Genomic DNA, 20,472 nt, shown 5'->3' with positions numbered 1-20,472 from the left:
GGTTTAATTGCTACATATTAGTTCTTAAGTCTTGATGGTCATACCATGTTGTTGTGTTGTGTGGCCGAAAATATGCATGTGTCTATCTCATAGGTGGTGCAATGTGCCAGACTGATCTTTCCCCCCTATCTCTAAACCACAACTGCAACTCATTTGCGGGCTTCTCAACAAAAGAAACTTGTATCCCACGGTAACTTGTCTGGGTGATTCTGATCGACCTCTGGAGCTCTAGGCCTGAGTTGCAGCCACCAAAGGATTCATCTCTGTTGTCGTGCAATCGAAATACTGCAGCGTGGCTGCGGTTCTTCGGGGGCGGTGCCCGAGATGATGCTTCGCTCTCACCATCGTTACGTTACTCAAACAGTTACTACAACTGTCTCAAGGCTTCAGGCCTTGAGGTCGACGAACTGGCCCTGACCCTGGCATGGGTTGATCTTTGGCAGCCCTCCAAGACTTCCTGTCATAATTGTTAGCATTTGCAAGTACTGAGGGGGGCATGATGATCTTACCTTTCGCATTTCCGTATCTACATAGACGGCATTGTTCCTTTTCCAGGCTGACGCCCTCGATGATGATTTCGGGACAGTTCACCATCAACTCGCCGCGGATGCAGAGTTGGACGATGCGAGTGCTCAGTCGTGAGCACTCCTTGCACTGGACGTTCTCGCCTCGACACATGGCTACTACTGAAGAAGGGGTTAGTATCTTTCTTGGAGTTTGAAGTGTTGCTGGACTTACTGGATGGTAGAAGGCGGTCGTAGTGTAGGCTTGTTGCGGTTATAGAATAGAAAGTAGAATGAATCTTGCAGCCAGGCAAGATACGATTAATATAGTAGAAGAAATGATTAAATGAATGTCCCTTCCAGAGGTAACATGAGATTGTTCTAATATTATTGTTCTGTAGAATTCACCATTCGAACAACCAGTGTTCTATACATGAATGATGCTCGTCGTACTGAGGCCTGCTCTGTGAAGAATGAAAAGATGGAAACAAATTGTGTGTTCTAGGCACAACAGTACTGTGGACCGCATGTGAGTTAATATACCCATAGAAACATCATCAAAATACTTGTTCTGCCTGCATTGTTCCAAGTTACTATTTTGATCTTGTTTCAGTTGTTAACTGTATTTGTTTTGTTGGTGAGCTACTGTATTGCTCTCGCCAAACTTCTTTGTTCACAAGAACAACCACTTCGTCCGTCTCGAACACCAGAATTAGAAACAAAGCAGCGCTAAAACTTAGTCTCAGGGGATCTTGATATGTATCTTCGCGTACTTGGTTTAGATACGTTTGAGTTGTTGGATGATTCTGACTTTAGAAATTGTAGTCACCTAGGAAAACAGTTCACCAAGTTGAATATCATCAGCCAATTCAATTTATGAGCCATCAATCAAGGTAGTTTATTTTTTCAAATCGTTTCGGTTAGTTTTGGTTAGAAATTCAAGCGCATTGTAGAGGCAGGTTTGTAGTTGCCTGCCAGTGTCAAGATGTGCTGATGCGTTTACGTTTTTTCCCAGGTAGCCTCTATTGTTCTATTGAAATCAATATTTTCAACCAAACAATGGGAGATATAACCCACACAATATTTTTGCTAGTAGTAAATTTTTTCTTGACTCTTTGATCCTTTCTCTAGATATGCACATGTGAAACTCTCTACCAAATCACCACAAATGCCATGATGTGGTCTCGTCCATTCACCGTACCACAGGCTTACCTGCTTCCATTTCTATCGACATGTCTCTTTATTATACAGCTCGGCCTCTCTATAAGCGATCTTCCGTCTATCAAGCTTATGCAGGATATAGTATGCAGACAGGTTCATCATATCGATAGCCCTGAGCTCCTCCCCGAAGAATCGTGTCGAGATGAGCCAGTGCAGTACAGGCTCAACTTTATCGTCACAGGGATGCAAATCTCTGGCACTATTTCTTGTACAGGCATCCATTTAAGACACCTTTATGAGGTACTCGTGCTGAATTTTTTACAGCCACTCTGGTAGCTTTCCCGTTGGGGCTTCTCGCAGATCGAATCGGCCGTCTTCCTGTACTCGGTGCAAGCATATCCAGCATGCTTCTCTCCCAAGGCTACGCCATGTTTGTGTGCTGGCAATCAGGCAACATCCCACTCGAAACCATTTGGGGTATCGGTGTTCCCTTGCTATTTGGCGGAGGCAAGAGTGTTGCTGAAGCTATGGTATTTGCCATCATCGCGGATATTGTACCCGAAGACAAGCGGTAGGTCATCCTTGTTTTTGGGACTACGAGTACGATTTGCTGACCATTCGGTCAGATCAACGTGGCTTCAGTGGGTTGTCGCATCTGTTCTCGGCGCCCAGCTTGTTGGGCCTGTACTATCAGGAAAGCTTGTCCAGTCCTCATCCATATGGGTGCCGCTCTTCTTATCCTTGAGTTTGATATCTGTCGGCGGTTTTATTCTCATCATCTTTACACCGGAGACATTGAAACAAACACAGCCTCAGGACGATTGTATGACAAGCATTGATCCGTATGCCTACGGTATCGAGTTGGACAACCTCAACTTTGAGCTGCCCAAGAAAGCGTCAGCACTGGCCACAGCCAAGTCGATGTTTTCCAGGCCTCTTGTCTGGCTTCTACCAGGTGCTGTCATGACGATACCACTGGCTACCACACAAACAGAAACCATCATCCGCTTGATGCCGATACAGTTCGACTGGCCCCTCCATCGATCTGTACTAATTGTGTCTCTACAAAGCCTTGTCACACTGCTCACGCTGTGCATATTACTACCTGTCATCACTTACACATGGACCAAATTCTCTCGCTCGTCAGCTCACTTCCGGTACTTCGTCCTGGCTCGTTCAAGTTCCCTTTTGGTTTTCGCCGGCTGTCTCTGCATGATGATGGTCACGGATGAATCTTTTGTTATTGCCGGTCTGACCATCGCGGCTCTCGGCTCTGGTCTACCTACGCTGTGCCGCGCAATGCTAGTTGGAATGGTAGACAAAGGCCGTGCTGGGACTCTATTTGGAATGCTGGCAGTTGGAGAGATCTTGTGGTTCCTCATTTTTGAGACGAGCATGGGGGCATTGTTTGGACTTGGCTTGAGGTTGTGGATTGGGCTGCCGTTTTGTCTGGCAATAGCCGCCGCTTTCTTGATAGCTCTGACAGCTTCACTGGCCCCGGCGAGTTTGCTGACGGCTGATGATACACAAATATACATGGTATGAGGTGTAATCGTGCTTATATCAGTATAAGAATGAATTCAAAAGCCACGAGAATTCCCAACACTGCACATGTGGTTACCCTGGAGCGTCTCACAACACAACATTTACATGCGTCTTGTCCTGTTACATAATATCTAGGGCAGCAGGTCGTAATACGAGTTTTTTAAGATAATTGGTGTATTTTAAAATGTAATGTTGGTTGAACCATGTCGTGGTATTGATTGCACAATGCTTGTTCTGCAGATCAGGTTGTTCATGTGTGGAAAGGTAGGTACTATTCAGAATGACCGGACTTTTCGTTACAAGCTAAGGTAAACTAAATCATGGTATCAGGTAAAGATTAAAGGTTTAAATTGGTGCTTACTATGAGTGAATAACAAAGACTAAAGACCAGCTTTACTATGTACGCGCTGCATTAGCATCACTTGATCGTCGGAATGCCGATGTAAGATGGACCAGTGATAGAATAGTCAAAGGCTCTAACAGCTGCAAGTCTCGGCTTCTTTTCGTCAATATACATTTAGTTTACGTGAGACCCCATCACGGTGAACTTTTGTCAAAGCCTAATTGATTCGATCCCGTCACCTTTGTCTCAGTTGAAGATGCCGTTCTTGAAATCGAAAGATGAGTGAAACGAGGAGAAGCCAGGGTACAAATAAAATATCTTGGCTTAAATACTACCCAGGGAGACTTAGTACGCAGCAACACCCAATCTGATGCAACTATAAAGCTGTTTACTGTGGCATCTCTTTCATATCGATTTGTCTCGTTCAAAAATACTTATTTTGCCTTGATTTGTTTCTAATCCGCAAAACCCAGCCTCTAAAAAGCAATAATACATCATCACGTCATTTCACGAGGGGCCAGTCAGTCCACCCTCTGTGTTGAGCAATTTAGAGACATCGACAGCATCTCACTCAAAGACGGTGGCTCACGACAACATTTGAAAGGTATTCGATAGAAATGACAGCTCCAACGATCAATACAGAAGAGGCTCTTCGTCGGGTCATTAACACTACACCCATAATCGACCATCACGCTCATCCTCTTCTCAAACTCGGCGCGATAAGAAAACACCCTCTTCTATCAATCGCTACTGAGGCCAACGGAGATGCCATCGAGGACTCAAAGACTAGTTTGGCTCATCTCCGCGTTGTGAAGCTCCTCTCTCGTCACCTCGGCACCGAGCCGACCTGGGATGCCGTTGAAGCTGCTGTGATAAGGAAGCAAAAGGGCAACTATGACGAGTGGATAAAGACATGCCTCTCAGGAATCGAAAATATATTGGTCGATGATCTCTTGGGTGATCCAGCTGATGTCGAGCCCTATCACACGCTTGATGCCTACACGAGAAGCCCTAACAAGCGTATTCTTCGTATCGAGGAAGTCGCGGCAGATTGCATCGAAAAGGCCTGTGGACAATTTTCGCACCCTTCCGAGGCATTCTCTGGATCCGTCGAGAACTTTATGAATGCCATATACGATGCTCTTGATGATCCAGAAATCGTCGGTTTCAAGTCGGTCATCTGCTACCGAACAGGCCTTGCTGTCACTCAAGTTACCGACCTTGAGATTATCATGCAAAAATTCCAGCTCATCTTTGACGCTAGAAAAGAGGATGGCGCTCAGATATTCGAGAGACTTGACCACGAACCTCTCAACGACTATTTTCTTCACATCCTGGCCGGTCTGGTTCAAAACAGCGAAGACGAGCATAAAAAGCCAATTCAGTTCCACACTGGTCTGGGTGACAACGACATTACCTTGTCCAAGTCATCGCCCGCTCATCTACAGGAGTTCATCAAGACATACCCAGATGTACCGATTATTTTGCTCCACGCCAGTTATCCATTTACCCGTGAGCTGGGATATCTGGCTACCGTTTACGCAAACGTTTACGCTGATATCGGAGAAGTGTTCCCCTTCATCAGTCGTGAAGGACAAGAAGGGGTTGTCCGACAAATTCTGGAGCTTTGTCCGACATCAAAGATCCTTTGGAGTACCGATGGGCATTTCTTCCCGGAGACTTACGTCGTAGCCGTGGACCAGCTCCGAGAAGTATTGCAGACTGTCCTGGTTGATTGCGTCAACAAGGGAGACTTTTCTTGGGCACAAGCAGCCCAGATGACACGAGACATGCTTTTCAATAACGCAAACAAGCTCTACGACCTAGGCTTGGAATTCAAGCCACTCCTCACAAACTCTAGTTATGGGCTTGAATGCTCGGAGCAAAATAATATCGCAACGCTCTCACGATTCCTCAAGAATAAGGAGGAACCAAGGTTCTTGCAGGTGACTTGGACCGACTACACTGCCATGTCGAGGGTGCGAGCAATTCCCATGCGTCGTGTATGGTCTTTACTGCGAAGCGGGGAGGATTTTGCTTTTGGCGTAACCAAGGCTGGCCTTGGCATTGATCAGAGAGACTGTCCAGTACCCAGCGTTACACCGACAGGGGAGTATAGGCTGCATCCAGATCTAAGCACTCTTCGCCTTGGCCCCCGAAAGGGATACATCACAGTCATGGGTGACTTCAAGGAGAAGAACGGAGCTGCTGCGTCTCTCTGCACACGCACTCTCTTGAAGAGGACACTTGACCAAGCAGCTAAGCAAGGGCTCGAGTTCACACTTGGATTCGAGATCGAGCTCGTCCTCTTCCGTCGCTGTGGGACGGCCGGGTACGAACCTCTTGAAACGGACGGGCACGCTTGGTCGGTGACCCGAGCTATGGACCATGAAGCGGCGACTGAAGTCCTTGAAGATGCCATCGAGAAACTTGATGATGCCGGCATATACATCGAGATGATGCACCCCGAAAGCTCCAATGGACAATATGAATTCGTCATGCCTAGAGCACCGGCGTTGGAGGCCGTGGACAATCTTCTTTTCACAAGAGATGTTATCAGTGGATGTGCTACAGCAAAAGGATTCCGCATGACGCTCCATCCCAAGCCATATGAGGCGGAGTGTGGAACAGCAGCGCACATGCACATGTCCATCTCAACGCCCATTGGATCAGAAAAGGACGTTTACGAACCGTTCTACGCCGGTATTCTGAAGCACCTTCGGGCCATCGCGGCATTTACATACAGCAGCAAGGTTAGTTATGACAGGGTCGTGGATGGCTGCTGGGCTGGCGGTACTTGGGTTGCCTGGGGCACTCAGAACCGCGAGGTGCCGCTGCGCAAGGTTGAAGGCAGTCACTGGGAGATCAAGTGCATCGACGGGATCGCCAATCCTTACCTGTCGCTGGCAGCGATCATACTAGCAGGCGTGCAGGGGCTCGCTGACAATGAGGGGCTTGTCTTGGGAGATTGCACAAAGGATCCCGCATTACTGTCTTCGTCTGAAAGAGAAGAACTCAAGATAAGCGTAAGGTTACCCCAGAGTATACAAGAGGCGCTCCAGGCTCTGCAGCAAGATACAGAGTTGGTAGGGTTGCTCGGGGCAGAAGTGGTGCAAAGGCACATCGAGATCAAGAAGTCTGAGACGGCTGTCCTGGAGGAGCTGAATATCGATGAGCGAAGGCAGTGGATTATGGAGCGATACTGAGGTGGTAGTAATGATCTCGTCTATCTACAGCGGAGACTTTGATCTGTACTCGGTAGTTGGACTAATCAGTGGGTGAAGAATCGAAACGAAAACTTGGCATCATGAACAAGAATTTCCAAATGTCATGTTCCCTGTCAGCTGAACAGCATTTATGTGGTGATTCGTGACCAGAGACAGACGAAGCGAAGCTACTACCTATTTACATGGACAGGGCTTTCGCGAGATCCGCAGAACTGGGCAAGCAAGGATGATGGCAATTCAAGATGCGATAAATAGACGATACTGACCGCTGGGTTAGTTTAGTTGGGCATGAAGAGAGAAGAGGTTTGTTTCTTGGTTGGAATGGGAGAACTGGAGATGGGGGGTTGAGCTTTGTTGAAATGGCGGGTGATTCCATTGCCTCATTCCATACGGCCTATAACTGGAATGTGTATGTATATATTCAGAAACAGCCACTTCACCGGTAACTGTCAAGACAAGACTGAGTTTCGAATGAGAATTGTTGTGTATAGGCTTTTGAATGCATAATCTTTTTGATAGGCTGTGGTGGTTCTTACTCGAGAGTCTAGAACCTCGTCCGCCAAGGATCGTATCATGTTATTTAAAGGTGTCTTTGAATGTGGAGCCTCCCCAGTAAAGGAAAGAAAAGTTGTTGTCGATCTGTTGATGAAAGTCAGATCGAGAAATAGAAAAGGCTTGGCGGGAGGGATAAAAAAGCTCGCTAATTTGTCGCCTTTTACCCGGGGGCGTGTTTGGTGCTTGCTTTTTGGCATTTTGCTTGGATGGGGAAATTAAAATAAACGGAGCAAAAGACCTACCCGGGGCGTAATGTCCGCAAACCAATCAATATTTGTTCCATGGATACCAGTATACGAAGTACAAGGAGTTTATTCTTTATCGACGTTTAAAACAGTTGAGAGCAAAATAACCTGTTCAACAACATCAGAGTTTACCTACAAAACAACTAATTCCCTCTACGGAAAAGTGCCCTGACTAAAAAACCAGTCTAAGGCATAAGGGTCCTTCTGGGCAACAGTCCAGGCACATTTGACAGTTCAACGACTTTGCCACTGGAAATGAGGTGGATCGAACCCGTTTCAAACAGTATCCGCATTGTTGATAATAAACCCGTCTACAAGAAAGAGAGACAGCAACCATCTTCGAGGTAACAAACCAATCCAAACATTCTATACATACTCTGCTCCCTGAGTACCAATTTATACATTCCATTAAACTTTATGTAGTGGCCTAATCCGTCTTTCAGCTCTTTAGGTCTTGAATATTTAACCTTTGGCTCTCAGCAGCGGAGAAGAGACCACCGTCTCATGTCGCATTCATCCAGATCCGCTTAATTCCGCCCTTCTGTTTCTTTTTCTGTCTGTGCGTTATTCACTTCTCTTTCCCTCTATTTCTCTCCTCACAGGGCTCTCTCGCTCTCGTTTGTGTTAATCGATGCACGCGATCGGCCAGGCTGTGGACGATCGTTACCCTTTTCATCCTTGCATCAATGTTCATCACCCGTAGCCGAAGCCAATCTAGTTTGGAGTTTATTTTCTTTCAACGTTGATCAGTGAATGAATAAGCACTAGATATTCAATAATTGTTGCTTGTATTCAAAGAGTAGATATTGATAGAAAGAATTGGACAATTAATACTATGATAAACCAGTCTCTACATTCAATTCATGTCAACCTAAAGTCAAACCACTACTCAACGGGTTACTCCGGTCTCTATACCTTAGTACCTAGGTAGTTATGTACCTGTCTACCAGTACAGTCCACTATAGTCCACCTGCAGCTTACCCATTCTAACTCCCCGCCCCATGGCGCCAGACTCAATTGGCTCTACCCATCTCCGCGCAATCCGCTTCATGACTGTTTGTAACTGGGCTAAGTGCGGTAACGACGGGGATGGTATTTCTGACATGTCCCATTTCCATTTGAAAACGAATGCCTGATATTAATCTTGACTTGGCAGAGTCTGACTGTAAAGAACATCAACCTTGACAGAAGTGCTGTACAATCAATCGCAGAAACTAAATAATACCTACCTACTGAAACCAGTCACTGACTTCCATAGGTAGGTACCTCCTTGCCTGCACCTCCACGCGTCGGGTAGCTTCTCTAAAGGGCCAAGCTTTATTGCTCTACTGCTACAGTACCTGCCATCCAACCAAACGGCACACCCCCAAAAAAGCCTCCGCTGATCACAGCACTCTCCTCCCAATCCCCATCCTTCCTCCCCAGCTCTTACATCCCAAATCCCGGACAGTCTTTTGTGTCCCGTCAGCTCCAGTTGCGACTTCGTACGACTCGCTCCTTTAGAGCAAACCTGTACAATATTGAGTCGAGCACTCACGGGCACAGACAGCAGGAGTAACAAGGACGATACGCGCATTTTCAGTCCTGGTATACTCTTCAGCTTCTTTCAGTCGCTGTTGAAACGGTTGCCATTCCCGGAAACACCGAGTCAGCACACCCACGCTCAGAAAGCTTTCGCCTCCTTTGGCTGTGCTGTCGATCATCGGTCCACAATCACAACCTCTCTTTGCGACGGGTAGTTTGAGTTATTCTGGACGACGGCGATAGCGACGACAAGAGGGGATCACGTTGAAGCTTGGCATCCACCCAATTCTGTCCAAGATCGCAGGCGCCGAGACGAGCCTCATCTTCGCCCCGTGCAACTGCCCTTTGGCTTCATCAGACCTTTCGAGCACGACTTTTCGACCATTATTCCATCGTCTGCGTCTTGAACTGACTGCTTTCCAACAAAGTTGACGATGCCGCGTCGTCGCGCTCGACCCTCGCATCCTTTCTTTTAGCCTGCCTATCATGCGCATCGCCATTCGTGAGCAGCTTGCGGCCCTCGTCCTTCTCGCCGTCCTCGTCTCCCTCGCAATTGTCTCTATTCCAACATGGATTTATGTCAACCGCTTTGTCGTCGATATCGAGCGCGATGGCCTGCAACTTACAGCTTCTCTCAAGGCGTCCCGGATTTCGGCAGAGCTTGATCTTATTGAAACCATCGCCATGACCATTTCCTCCCGAATCCTCATCCAGAATGCACTCACCAACTACTACAACACTGGCAGGAATGAGTGGGCAGATGCCCGTGCGGATCTCGAAAGCGCACTTTCTGTCAGCACGGCATCGGGCTTGCTGCAGATAAGACTGTATTCGAGAAACAACACAAAAGCCAAAGGCGGCGTTTTGCTCAATGTGACATCTCTTACGGTACCAGAGATTGAACTCCCCTACAAGGATTCGGAAGGATCTAATGTTTTCCTTGGTGACACGGACCTGGGTTACCCCCCAAGCCTGTTCCCTAATCTTACATATATTGATCTCGAGAGGCCGAACAGTGTGCGGAATAACACTACCGCATATGCAGCCGAGGCTTTCGATGATGTCCGAATTGCTCGCGATGGAGGTTTATTACTTGGTCCTCTGGTTCTCAACGAATCTGCTTCTCTCTTGTCCGTGACCATTCCTGTTCGCGACAACAACGATACTTTTATTCTGGGCTATATGAGCGTTGTCACTCTTGCTCGATCCCTCACTACGATCCAGGAGTCCCGTGAAGGACTGGGCGAGACAGGTACAGTTCTACTTATTGGCCCAACGGACCGATCCAACCGCTTCAACAAGACACAGCCAGCAAGCAATGCCACATACACCCCTGACCGTGATAAATTTGGCAATGTCCTTGTCAAATTTGTCCTTCCCCCAAAGAGCCCAGAGGGACACAAGGATCTTCACGACATTCATAAGTTTGTCAGCGAGTATGGCAACAGGGCATTTCCGGTAAAGAATTATCCAGCAGCATTCGATTCATTCACCAAGCATTACGATACAGTCAACAACGCCAGTTCTCTAATAAATACTCACAACGAACAAAACTCCCGTGTCGCTGTTGGCTTTGCTCGAACCCAGACCCCCTTAGCAAACTGGACAGTCATTGTCGAGAAAGCCAAATGGGAGGCGTATAAACCAATAAACACTCTGCGGAATATCCTTCTTGGCACTGTCTTTGGCACTGTCGGTTTGATAGCATTGATTATCATTCCCTGTGCTCACGTCAGTGTTTTGCCTATTCGAAAACTCAAGGCTGCCACAGAAAAGTCGATCAACCCCCCAGGATACGAAGACTCGTTTATCGACTCAGACTCCGAATTCGATGACGAAATTCCAAGCTCTGGAGGCCAATCACGACGATCGAAAAAGAAGGGACCTATAGCCAAATTTATCCGACGACTTCAGGGCAAATCGAATGGACCCAGCTCGAATCGAGATGTGGCCCGTCGGATGTTCAAGATCCCTGCCAAGGTCGATGATCGAAAACACTTTGTCACAGATGAGCTTACCGAGTTGACACGGACCTTCAACGACATGAGCGACGAATTAGTGAAGCAGTATCTATCTCTCGAAGTCAAGGTTGCCGAGCGTACCAGAGAATTGGAGGAGAGCAAGAAGGCTGCAGAGGCAGCCAACGAAAGCAAGACGTTGTTCATCGCCAACATTTCTCATGAGCTCAAGACCCCTTTGAATGGCATTCTTGGCATGTGCGCCGTGTGCATGGAGGAGAATGACATTGTGAGGATCAAGCAGTCGTTGAAGACACTTTACAAATCGGGCGACCTACTACTTCATCTTTTGGAGGATTTGTTGAGTTTCTCCAAGAACCAGATTGGCCAACAACTCAGCCTCGAGTTGAGAGAGTTTCGCCTGGCTGATATCCGATCACAAATCTTGACCATTTTTGACAAACAGGTTCGAGAAGGAAAGATCAATTTCTCGGTAGATTTCATTAGCTCCGATAACGTCGATTTCAGTGCGAGTCCAGATCGAACAAATGGCGAGACGAGATTGCCAGCACTGGGTCCCCACGGAACTGGAAGACTCAAGGATATGTGCTTGTGGGGTGACCAGCACCGTATACTCCAGGTCATCATCAACTTGGTGAGCAACAGTCTAAAGTTTACGCCCCACAATGGAAGTGTTTCGGTTCGTATCAAGTGTCTTGGAGAAGCAGAGGCACTTGCCGAGAATGATAGTCGAGCATCGTCAATATCCAAGAATTCACGAAACAACTCGCGGACGGGACGCTCTCGACAGCGTGGGAGCGCCAGCTCAGCGAATTCAGGAGGCTCAGGCCGAAACTCAACACAGAAATTCAGCAGTACAGGAACCGCACTCTCTATCAACCCTAGGGACCCGAAGGCGACGCCTCATGTGCAAGTCCGCGAGCGATCACCGACGCCGCCTCCTCCGGGTGCCAAATCATACGTCTTCGAGTTTGAGGTTCAAGATACTGGCCCGGGTATCCCAGAGCACATGCAGCAAAAGGTGTTTGAGCCTTTCGTCCAAGGAGATCTCGGTTTGAGTAAGAAGTTTGGTGGTACTGGTCTTGGCTTGAGTATCTGCCACCAGCTTGCAGGACTTATGGGAGGTTCTATCAAGTTACGGAGTACTGTGGGCGTGGGCACAACCTTCACTATGCATATTCCACTGAAATACGTAAAAGACCGGTAAGCTCTAACCGCTAACGATGCGTATGCCTGTACTAATGTTTAGATCTAGGACTTCAAGCACTGCTTCAAGCAGTATCAAATCCCGCCCAACAAGCGTAGATGCTGGCGATTTGGAACTGCAGCGCACTGCCCCTAGCACTCCTAAGCCTGCCGCCGAGAAAAAGTCGGCGGGGGCTCTCAACCCTCAACCTCGTTTAGTCGGCCTAAGCCAACCTTATTTTGCTGCAAACCCTCCAGCTGTCAAGAGTACCCAGCAAAAGATGGCTGAAATTGACCGTGCCATGGCGAACAAGAATGGTCAAAGAGTACGTGTCTTGGTTGCAGATGACAACTCGACCAACATTGAAGTTGTCAGCCGCATGCTGAAACTTGAGGACGTTTACGATGTGACCATTGCAAAAGATGGCCAGGAAGCATACGACCTTGTCAAGGCGACAATGGAGAAAAACCAGTCTTTTGACGTGATCTTTATGGATGTCCAAATGCCGAATGTTGACGGACTACAAAGTACCCGACTTATCCGAGAAATGGGTTACAAATCCCCCATTGTTGCCCTGACAGCCTTTTCCGAAGAGAGCAACGTCAAGGAATGCATTGACTCTGGTATGGATGAGTTTCTTGCTAAACCTATCCGACGACCGGCTCTCAAGCAAGTTCTCAAAAAGTTTGCTACAATCCCCGAGGAGCCAGAGAACGAGAAGCGCTCGTCTTCGCTCAAGCCAAAAGCGAGAGTAAATGGACATGCCGTTCAGCCACATAAGGAGGGAGAGAATGGTGCACCTAAGGAGAAACACTAATGACACCTTTGATCGATATTCATGCCGAGACCTATCTTGGGAACATCAGCAAAACGACGTATCGCACACCTAACGACATACCCACCTCACAACACTACCTTATTCCACATACATCCTTTATTTGTTTCAAGTTGCAAAAGTTTAGCGGGAGGATATCTCTTTTTCCGGAGTTTAGCATTTTCTTTGTTCATTTAACAGCGGGAGGTGGGTCAGGAAAATGACGGCCTGATACTTTCTGGGTTCTTGGGGTTCTTGTTATGCGCGCCCAGAACTATTGTTAACCCTATACCTTTTGGGGTGGATGCTTTCTCTTTTATTTTTCAGCCATCGCATTACAGTCGACGGGCCCGTACATACACATAGGCGTACACGTTTTGACCTATTTTATTTAGTTTTTATCCCCCCAGTTATTGAGGCATTGAATGTTGCTGGAAAGAGTCTGCGCGGAAAGGGGGGCGGCTTGCATACGGCACTCAAAGAGGAGATAGAGAGAAGAGGAATCGGAGGAGAGTGAGAGAAGGAGAAAGAGACGTATATATATACTCATGTAATTATATATATACGCATAATATTGTGATGAAGGAAGAACAGAAACTCGTCACTTGGACGCATTGCATACATGATTGTAGCCTAGGTATCCATTTATGACTTATAGGAAGCTCCTTAAAACATATTAGGCCAAATCAGTTAATACCACGGTGCTTGTGATTCTAGATAGGCATGTTGCTATGGATTGTTTTCAGCATTCTTGACCAGACGTCCACGAAATCAGGGTTCATTTTCCGTGACACACATTTGTCTTTCACACAAGAAGGCGCAGTGGCAGAGTGGTCTAATGCGATAGACTAGAAATCTATTCTCTTCGGAGGCGTCTGTTCGAATCAGGCCTGCGTCGGTGTTATCTTTTTATAGTTGTGATACTCGGTGTCTTTTTGCTGATTGGGTTGTGCGACTGTTACTGATTTGAGATTGATCGAGTAATGCATCGATAGTTTCAAGGATACCTACTGTAACGTGATTGATAATATGAGCAATTAACCATCGAGAACATACTCCAACAGTCAAGATCTGTAACTGTCATTAAATCAGTAGTATTAAACGTATAACAAAAATAAAGCTCTGCATGGGATTTCCGTTGTTAAAGCTAATTTACAGTGTTCAACCTCTCCAACGGCAGGGTATGTTTCAGGGGACTTTTTCACTGGGGCGCGTTAGTAGGTTACTCCCCGCCAACCACTGGACTCCTGCGACTCTTTCATGGGGGGCACAGCCTACTCCACCTGCCCTTTAGCTACATTCATTTGCATAAGGAGGCTCGGATGAAGGAAGTGGAGAGTACGTACTCCTTCAATACACACGTAAGGCTTCACGAGCCACAGCGCGACCGTTCCATTCTATCCCCGTCAGCTTCACAAGAGGGTCGCATATTTTTCCTCCCCTCGCAACTCCAAGTCTTTTATCAACGATATTACATTACATCGCGCGCACCGAACGAGAACGATAGACCGATTCTGCCCACGATACAATGGCCGACGAACAACCCCGTGGCATCGACCACACTGATTCCATCGACTCAAATGATGGCCCGAAGCAGCCGGACAAGAAGAAGAGTCGCCGCCCTGCGAGTGAGTGCGCCTCAAAATAATGCGCTTCATACAAACAAGCCATGCGCGAATGAATACATACAAGGAGAACAATAAATGTTAATTGATGCATCTCAGATACTGCCTTTCGACAGCAACGTCTAAAGGCCTGGCAGTATGTCAATGCTACCCTTATCCCATCTGCTCAATCACCCCTTCGATGCTGATATAATGCGACAGGCCTATCCTCACACCAAAGACTGTCCTGCCTCTCTTCTTCGCCATTGGAATTATATTCGCTCCCATCGGCGGTCTGCTGTTGTACGCGAGCTCTCAGGTACAATTTCCCTGAAACTCCAACCACCTTTACCACTTCATTCTAATGCTCAAACCTAGGTCCAAGAGATTCGACTCGACTATACCAACTGTATTGTCGATGCTCCCATTCGTAGTAGAGGTGGAAGCAACTTTACAGCAATACCTGGCAGCGCCGTCAGCACTGCATTCAAGAGTTCTAACAGTTCTGTGAATGCTCAATGGGCGCGCGAGGTCAACGTCAGCACCACGCTTGACAACGGTGTTAAAACTTTCAACCCTCGATGCCATCTCAAGTTCACCATCCCAGAAGAGATGGGTCCTCCGGTTCTTTTCTACTACCACCTCACCAATTTCTACCAGAATCATCGTCGATACGTTCTCTCCTTCGACACAGATCAGCTCAAGGGTTCAAAGCGATCCATCAGCGATATTCGTAACTCCGATTGCACTCCCCTATATGGAGAGGGAGACAAGCCTTACTACCCTTGTGGTCTCATCGCCAACTCCATGTTCAACGACACCTTCACTAGCCCCAAGCTTACAAACCCCCCAGGGGTCAGTGGCAACGAGACATGGATCTACCAGATGAGCAACAACTCGGGTATCTCATGGGACAGTGACAAAGATCTTTACAAAGAGACCGAGTATAGCTACGATGAAATTGTGCCGCCTCCCAACTGGCAGAAGCGCTACCCTGATGGATACACCAAAGATACTCCTCCTCCTAATCTCAAAGAATGGGAAGCTTTCCAGGTCTGGATGCGTACAGCGGGTCTTCCCACCTTTAGCAAGCTTTACCAGCGCAACAACACCCAGGCTATGTGGCCAGGAACCTATGATCTTATCATCGATGACCGTAAGTCAGTTGCTAGACGTTGCTAGGTCATTTCATCTAACCCCAGACCAGATTTCCCGACTCGAGAGTACAAGGGTTCCAAGTCCATCATTATCTCTACCCGAACCGTTATCGGAGGACGCAACCCCTTCCTCGGCATCGCTTACGTCGTCGTCGGTGGTGTTTGCATCCTTCTCGGTACTGTCTTCACAGTCACTCATCTTATCCGACCCAGGTTTGTCTTCTGTGTGACCGTGAGCATTCTTCTTACTAACCTGGCAATAGAAAATTGGGTGATCACACTTATCTCTCGTGGAACAATGCCCCTGGTGCCAAGTCTGGTCCCAGTACGGCCGTCGCTTCCGGTCGCGATCTCCGTCCTGGCGAGGCCTAGTCAGCTCGCGACGATTCTCGCGCTCTTCTCGAAGATCCTTCAAGTCCAGCCTCTGCATCTCTCAAGTCCCCGCCTAGCGCGACAGGTGGGATTCTCCTACCTATGTCGTCCTCGTCCAGGTCAGGCGTGTAGTCGGATACGTGAAACAAGCACTCGGCGTTGACTGCTGGGTACCAAGAGATGATGCTCTGAATCATGTTTTTTCTTTTCTTTTTGGATATCGCCATTTGTTTTCATTGCTCATGTGGCCCTTTGTCGTTTCCTTTTACTGTGCGACTAGTCATTATTGCAGTCTCCGACTCTTCTGTTTTCTTATTTGGGCATTGGAAGGGTAGCAAACGCCTGACTCCAACAATATTCCCTCGTGGCATAGCGGTGTCTTGCCTACCCATGCTTTCAAAAAGCTTGAGAAAAAATGGGACGGAGAAAGAGCGTGGATTATGCTTCGTACGTATTTATATGGGTAGGGAGTTTGGCGCGCTGCGACTCGGAATCATGGATAGAATGAATTGAACTGTTTACGAATGCTGTCTTGAAAAGGATGTGAAGATAACCACAGCATTTCAAGCTCAAGCACAGTTACTCACATACATGCTTTTCAAATTACGAGGAAATAACTTGTGAGAGAATTTTGTCTAAGATTGCTTGAAATCATAAAATTACCTTATCTTAATCTGCCTGATACAACTGTCCTTGACCGATCCTGGTCATCTCGAAATACACTGGAAAGAGCACCATCCTCCCACCAACAATAGCTATTTTAGGCATGCTGCTCCATATTGTCCCATCAAAAGACCGCGAGAGCCCACGCATAAAGTAAAAACCAAAAAGATTGCGTGTTTTAGTACAAATATTGGGAAGCAAACAAACCAGAACCCCGTAGTCCCAAGTTCACGCCGGTCTGCCGTTTAGCGCTTGCGCTGCTTCTTCTTGTTAGCACCGCGGTCTTCCTCTTCCAGGGCACTTTCACGGTCTCGCTTCTTGGCCTTGCGCTCTAGCTCATCCCAGTCTTCACCCTCATCGTCGCTGTCAAGCTCAGCATCCTCATCTTCGTCGTCGCTGGCATTGCTGCCAAAGTCGGAACCTTCGTCGCTGGATTCGGACTCCTCATCAAACTCGTCCTCATCCATCTCGAAAGCAGACTCCTCGTCGGACGGGTCGCCGCCATCATCATCTGAATCAGCCTGTAGGAAGGACCAACCACCGTCGGCAAAGAACTGGTGGGTGTCTGCTGTGACGGTCTTCATGATGGTCGGCCAGTTGAGGTTAAGAGGACCTTCTGTGTAGGCGATATCTGAAGAGTCAAGGTAGTCCTTGACTTGGTCGAGAAACTCGACAGGAATAGTGTTGACGTGGTATGGGGGCCGTGTAAAGTCCTTGAAGACAAAGACCATATCAAAGTTCTTCAAACCAAACTGAACACGTTCCAGATGGGCGATTTCAACTTCCTCAATGGTGATAACCATGAAGGGAGGCTCAACAACCTGAATAAGACAGTCGGTGGTGGGCTGAACAAAGACGTTACTTCGGAATGGTACACCGTGGAATCCAAGTTCGCGGATAGGCATATCAACCTCGATACCTTCGTTTCGGCCAGCCTCGGCGATCTTTTGCGCAAAGCCCTGGAACAAGCGGTCCAACTCGGCTCTTCGGCGGCGTTCCTCCTGCTCTGCCTCAAACTCATCCTCGTCACCATATCGGTACTTGCGCTTACGGTTACCCGTTTCATCAAACTGGATGTCTGTCGCTTCTCGGTAAAATTGGACATCCTTTGTCTTCTTCTTGTTACCGACAATAATAGGATCCTTGAGGTGAATGTGGATGATGACAATCAGCTCATGCTGGCAAGGCTGGAAGAAAAGGTGCTTGACGTTTGAGAACAGCACATCTACTCTGTGCTGAGCGTTCAGGGGTGAGATGTATCGGATACCGTTCTGATGGATCTCAACCTTTCCTGGAACTCGCTTGCCTTCCATAGCAGGACGGATATAGACGTTGTCCAATACAGCCGGACGTCGGTCTAGGTATTAGTTAGTATCGTCTGATCACAAACATTTCAAGGCTGACTCACTTCTTATCTCGACAAGCTTATCCTGCTCAACGACGTCCTCCATATCCTTCTTCTCCTGCTCCTTCTTAACCACATCGCGCTTCATGTTGGAGATCTGAGTTGCTATTTCATTGTATCTCTCACCATCGGACGATCGGAAGGTCAAACTTCGGACAAAGTGCGCCGAAGCATCCTCAAAAGGTTGGTCATCCTTTCTACCTACACCCTGACCAGGGGACAGGAAGTTGATACGCAGGAAAGACCATTCGCCTTCGTCGCTCTTACTGGCGTTCTTGATGGTGTTGATATGGAAAGGCACAGGTCGTCCCATGATAGGCAAAACGACTGTGTTATTCTTGCTGTCAACAACAACCTCGAGGTTCTTGATTTTGGGGGGAAACTGATTGTCTCTCTTGTAAGACTCGAAGCGCTTGAACTTCTTGACCTCGCCTCCGTTTTGGTCATTTGTGGATTCGGAGAATCTAGCGAGACCTTCCCTTTGCTTCTTGGCTGCAAGTTCTTTTTGATGCTCGCGTCGCTTCTTCTCGATATCGTCATTAGCGACTTGAGTTGTGCGCTCTGAGCGAAGTCTCGTGGTTGTAATGTTCTTCGTAGCAACAGCACCAACACGTGAGTCCTTTTTCTCTTTCTTGGGGGCAGGCTCGGCTTCCTCGTCATCCTTGAAGAAGAAAGAGTTGGCATCGGCACTTGTAGGCGCTTCGGCAGTGAAAACCACAGGCTCCGACGAAGTAACTCTGATGGTATCAGTCAGGACCAGTGCGTACACTTTGCTGTTCTTGTCCTGGGGGTGTGGGTTCTCAATATCTTGGAAACCTGTGTTGATGATAAGGGTCATGCCGTCCTTGAGAACTCTCTGGTTCTTTGCGTTGAGAACGAGGGTGGGGTCCTTGTTCTCCAATCCGACACCCCAACCAACGTTCTTGAGGAAATGCTTCTCCATTTCTGGCTTCTTGCTCTTGATGATACCAACAGCCCTTCCGTACACCTCCTTTGCCGTCATGCCATCACGAATCTCCTTGATGATGGTGTTGTGAATTAGGGTGAGAAGTTTGTAGCTGCTCTCTTGAGCTTTGTTGGGGTCGACCAGGTACGTTCGTGCAATAGTTGAGCAGTAAGACTTATATCGGAGACCCATAGCTGCGATGATGATGCCTGCATGGAGGTTGTCGTCGTTGGACTCACCCGCGAACCTAAGATCGTACTTGCCACCACTCTGGATCGCTGGTCCCAGAATCCAGTCCAGCTGAGCGGGATCCAGGTCAGAAGGAAGCTTGCCCTTGCTGGGAAGCTGCACGGTCTTCCAGAACTGGGTGTCGTCCAGCTTCTTGTCGACTTTGTCGGCCAACGTGGAATGCTTAACTTTCTTTTCGGCGTCTAGAATGTTGGACATCTCGTCGAGGAAGTAGGGGGTCATCAAGGCAACACAGGCCTTGGAGGCAGTTCGCATCGCTCGGAGTTCACTCTCATCCTTGACGGCAAAGGCGTATGTGGAAAGGGCTGCAGAGATGTCGACCTGGGAAACCTCCTTGCAGTGTTCGGCGAGCACCTTCTTCCACTCATCGACGAAGGGTCCTCGGGAGGTGTCTTTGGCGATTGTGCCAACCTTGTTCTATAAACACAATCGTTAGAAATGTTCAGACTCTGAATAGCGACCGACTTACTCCTGCCTCCTTAATCTTATCGGTAAGCTTAATGGAGAGCTTCTCGTTCTCCGCGGCGTCCTTGCCTCGCACGAGCACTTCGATTGGGAATCGGCCGCCTTTAAGCTGTTCGAGATGTTTGGCTGAGTCGCGGTCAGTGCAATCCGATTTAGTGGAATAATCAATGTGTCTAACCTTTCTTTGCTGTTGTGAGAATGTATAGAGTGTCGAGCGTGAACAACATCAGCGTTGTTGGAAATTCGTATCCAAGAAGCCAGAACTATAGTATTGTGTCAGCAAATTGATCGCATCCAAAGTTTGGGGTTGTTTCGTAGTCGCATACGTGAATCGCATTGTTCTTGTGAAATTCGGGGACCTCCTCAACCTTGCCCATCATCACCACCAGAGACTGGGCGCCGTTGAACAGGCCATCCTTGGAGCGTAGGTCATTCTTCCAGGCTGTGGCGAAGTGCGAAATGCGCTCCTGGAAGAGTTTGCTGTCAATCTTGATCTCGGCCATCTTGGTTGATGGATGCACGATCTAGA

The 20,472-nt window shown here is 47.9% G+C and overlaps 6 protein-coding genes across 6 annotated transcripts; 4 read left to right on the top strand and 2 right to left on the bottom strand.

Annotated features, from left to right (window-relative positions):
- Nucleotides 1-386: 386 nt before the first annotated feature.
- Nucleotides 387-678, bottom strand: FSST1_005874 (uncharacterized protein; the record flags this gene model as incomplete). The annotated part of the gene is made up of 2 exons (XM_083232189.1): nt 387-457; nt 510-678. The coding sequence occupies 2 exons, from the start codon at nt 676-678 to the stop codon at nt 387-389; spliced, it is 240 nt and encodes a 79-aa protein (XP_083089304.1).
- A 1,390-nt stretch (nt 679-2,068) lies between these two features.
- On the top strand, nt 2,069-3,209 carry FSST1_005873 (putative MFS transporter; the record flags this gene model as incomplete). Its single annotated transcript, XM_083232188.1, has 2 exons — nt 2,069-2,235; nt 2,291-3,209. 2 exons carry the CDS (start codon nt 2,069-2,071, stop codon nt 3,207-3,209), a joined length of 1,086 nt encoding a protein of 361 aa, XP_083089303.1.
- Nucleotides 3,210-4,169: 960 nt separating this feature from the next.
- Nucleotides 4,170-6,758, top strand: FSST1_005872 (uncharacterized protein; the record flags this gene model as incomplete). The annotated part of the gene is made up of 1 exon (XM_083232186.1): nt 4,170-6,758. One exon carries the CDS (start codon nt 4,170-4,172, stop codon nt 6,756-6,758), a length of 2,589 nt encoding a protein of 862 aa, XP_083089302.1.
- A 2,831-nt stretch (nt 6,759-9,589) lies between these two features.
- FSST1_005871 (uncharacterized protein) lies at nt 9,590-13,085 on the top strand (the record flags this gene model as incomplete). Its single annotated transcript, XM_083232185.1, has 2 exons — nt 9,590-12,285; nt 12,338-13,085. The coding sequence occupies 2 exons, from the start codon at nt 9,590-9,592 to the stop codon at nt 13,083-13,085; spliced, it is 3,444 nt and encodes a 1,147-aa protein (XP_083089301.1).
- Nucleotides 13,086-14,610: 1,525 nt separating this feature from the next.
- FSST1_005870 (ligand-effect modulator 3 family) lies at nt 14,611-16,215 on the top strand (the record flags this gene model as incomplete). The annotated part of the gene is made up of 6 exons (XM_083232184.1): nt 14,611-14,710; nt 14,807-14,843; nt 14,909-15,005; nt 15,065-15,842; nt 15,894-16,056; nt 16,107-16,215. The coding sequence occupies 6 exons, from the start codon at nt 14,611-14,613 to the stop codon at nt 16,213-16,215; spliced, it is 1,284 nt and encodes a 427-aa protein (XP_083089300.1).
- Nucleotides 16,216-17,123: 908 nt separating this feature from the next.
- FSST1_005869 (chromatin-remodeling protein SPT16) lies at nt 17,124-20,446 on the bottom strand (the record flags this gene model as incomplete). The annotated part of the gene is made up of 5 exons (XM_083232183.1): nt 17,124-18,235; nt 18,287-19,895; nt 19,948-20,069; nt 20,122-20,206; nt 20,270-20,446. The coding sequence occupies 5 exons, from the start codon at nt 20,444-20,446 to the stop codon at nt 17,124-17,126; spliced, it is 3,105 nt and encodes a 1,034-aa protein (XP_083089299.1).
- Nucleotides 20,447-20,472: the final 26 nt, after the last annotated feature.

The sequence above is a fragment of the Fusarium sambucinum genome, chromosome I (genome assembly GCF_050947815.1).
Source record: "Fusarium sambucinum isolate potato_lamoka chromosome I, whole genome shotgun sequence".
NCBI lineage: Eukaryota > Fungi > Ascomycota > Sordariomycetes > Hypocreales > Nectriaceae > Fusarium > Fusarium sambucinum.
This window is presented reverse-complemented; position numbering and strand designations above follow the sequence as displayed.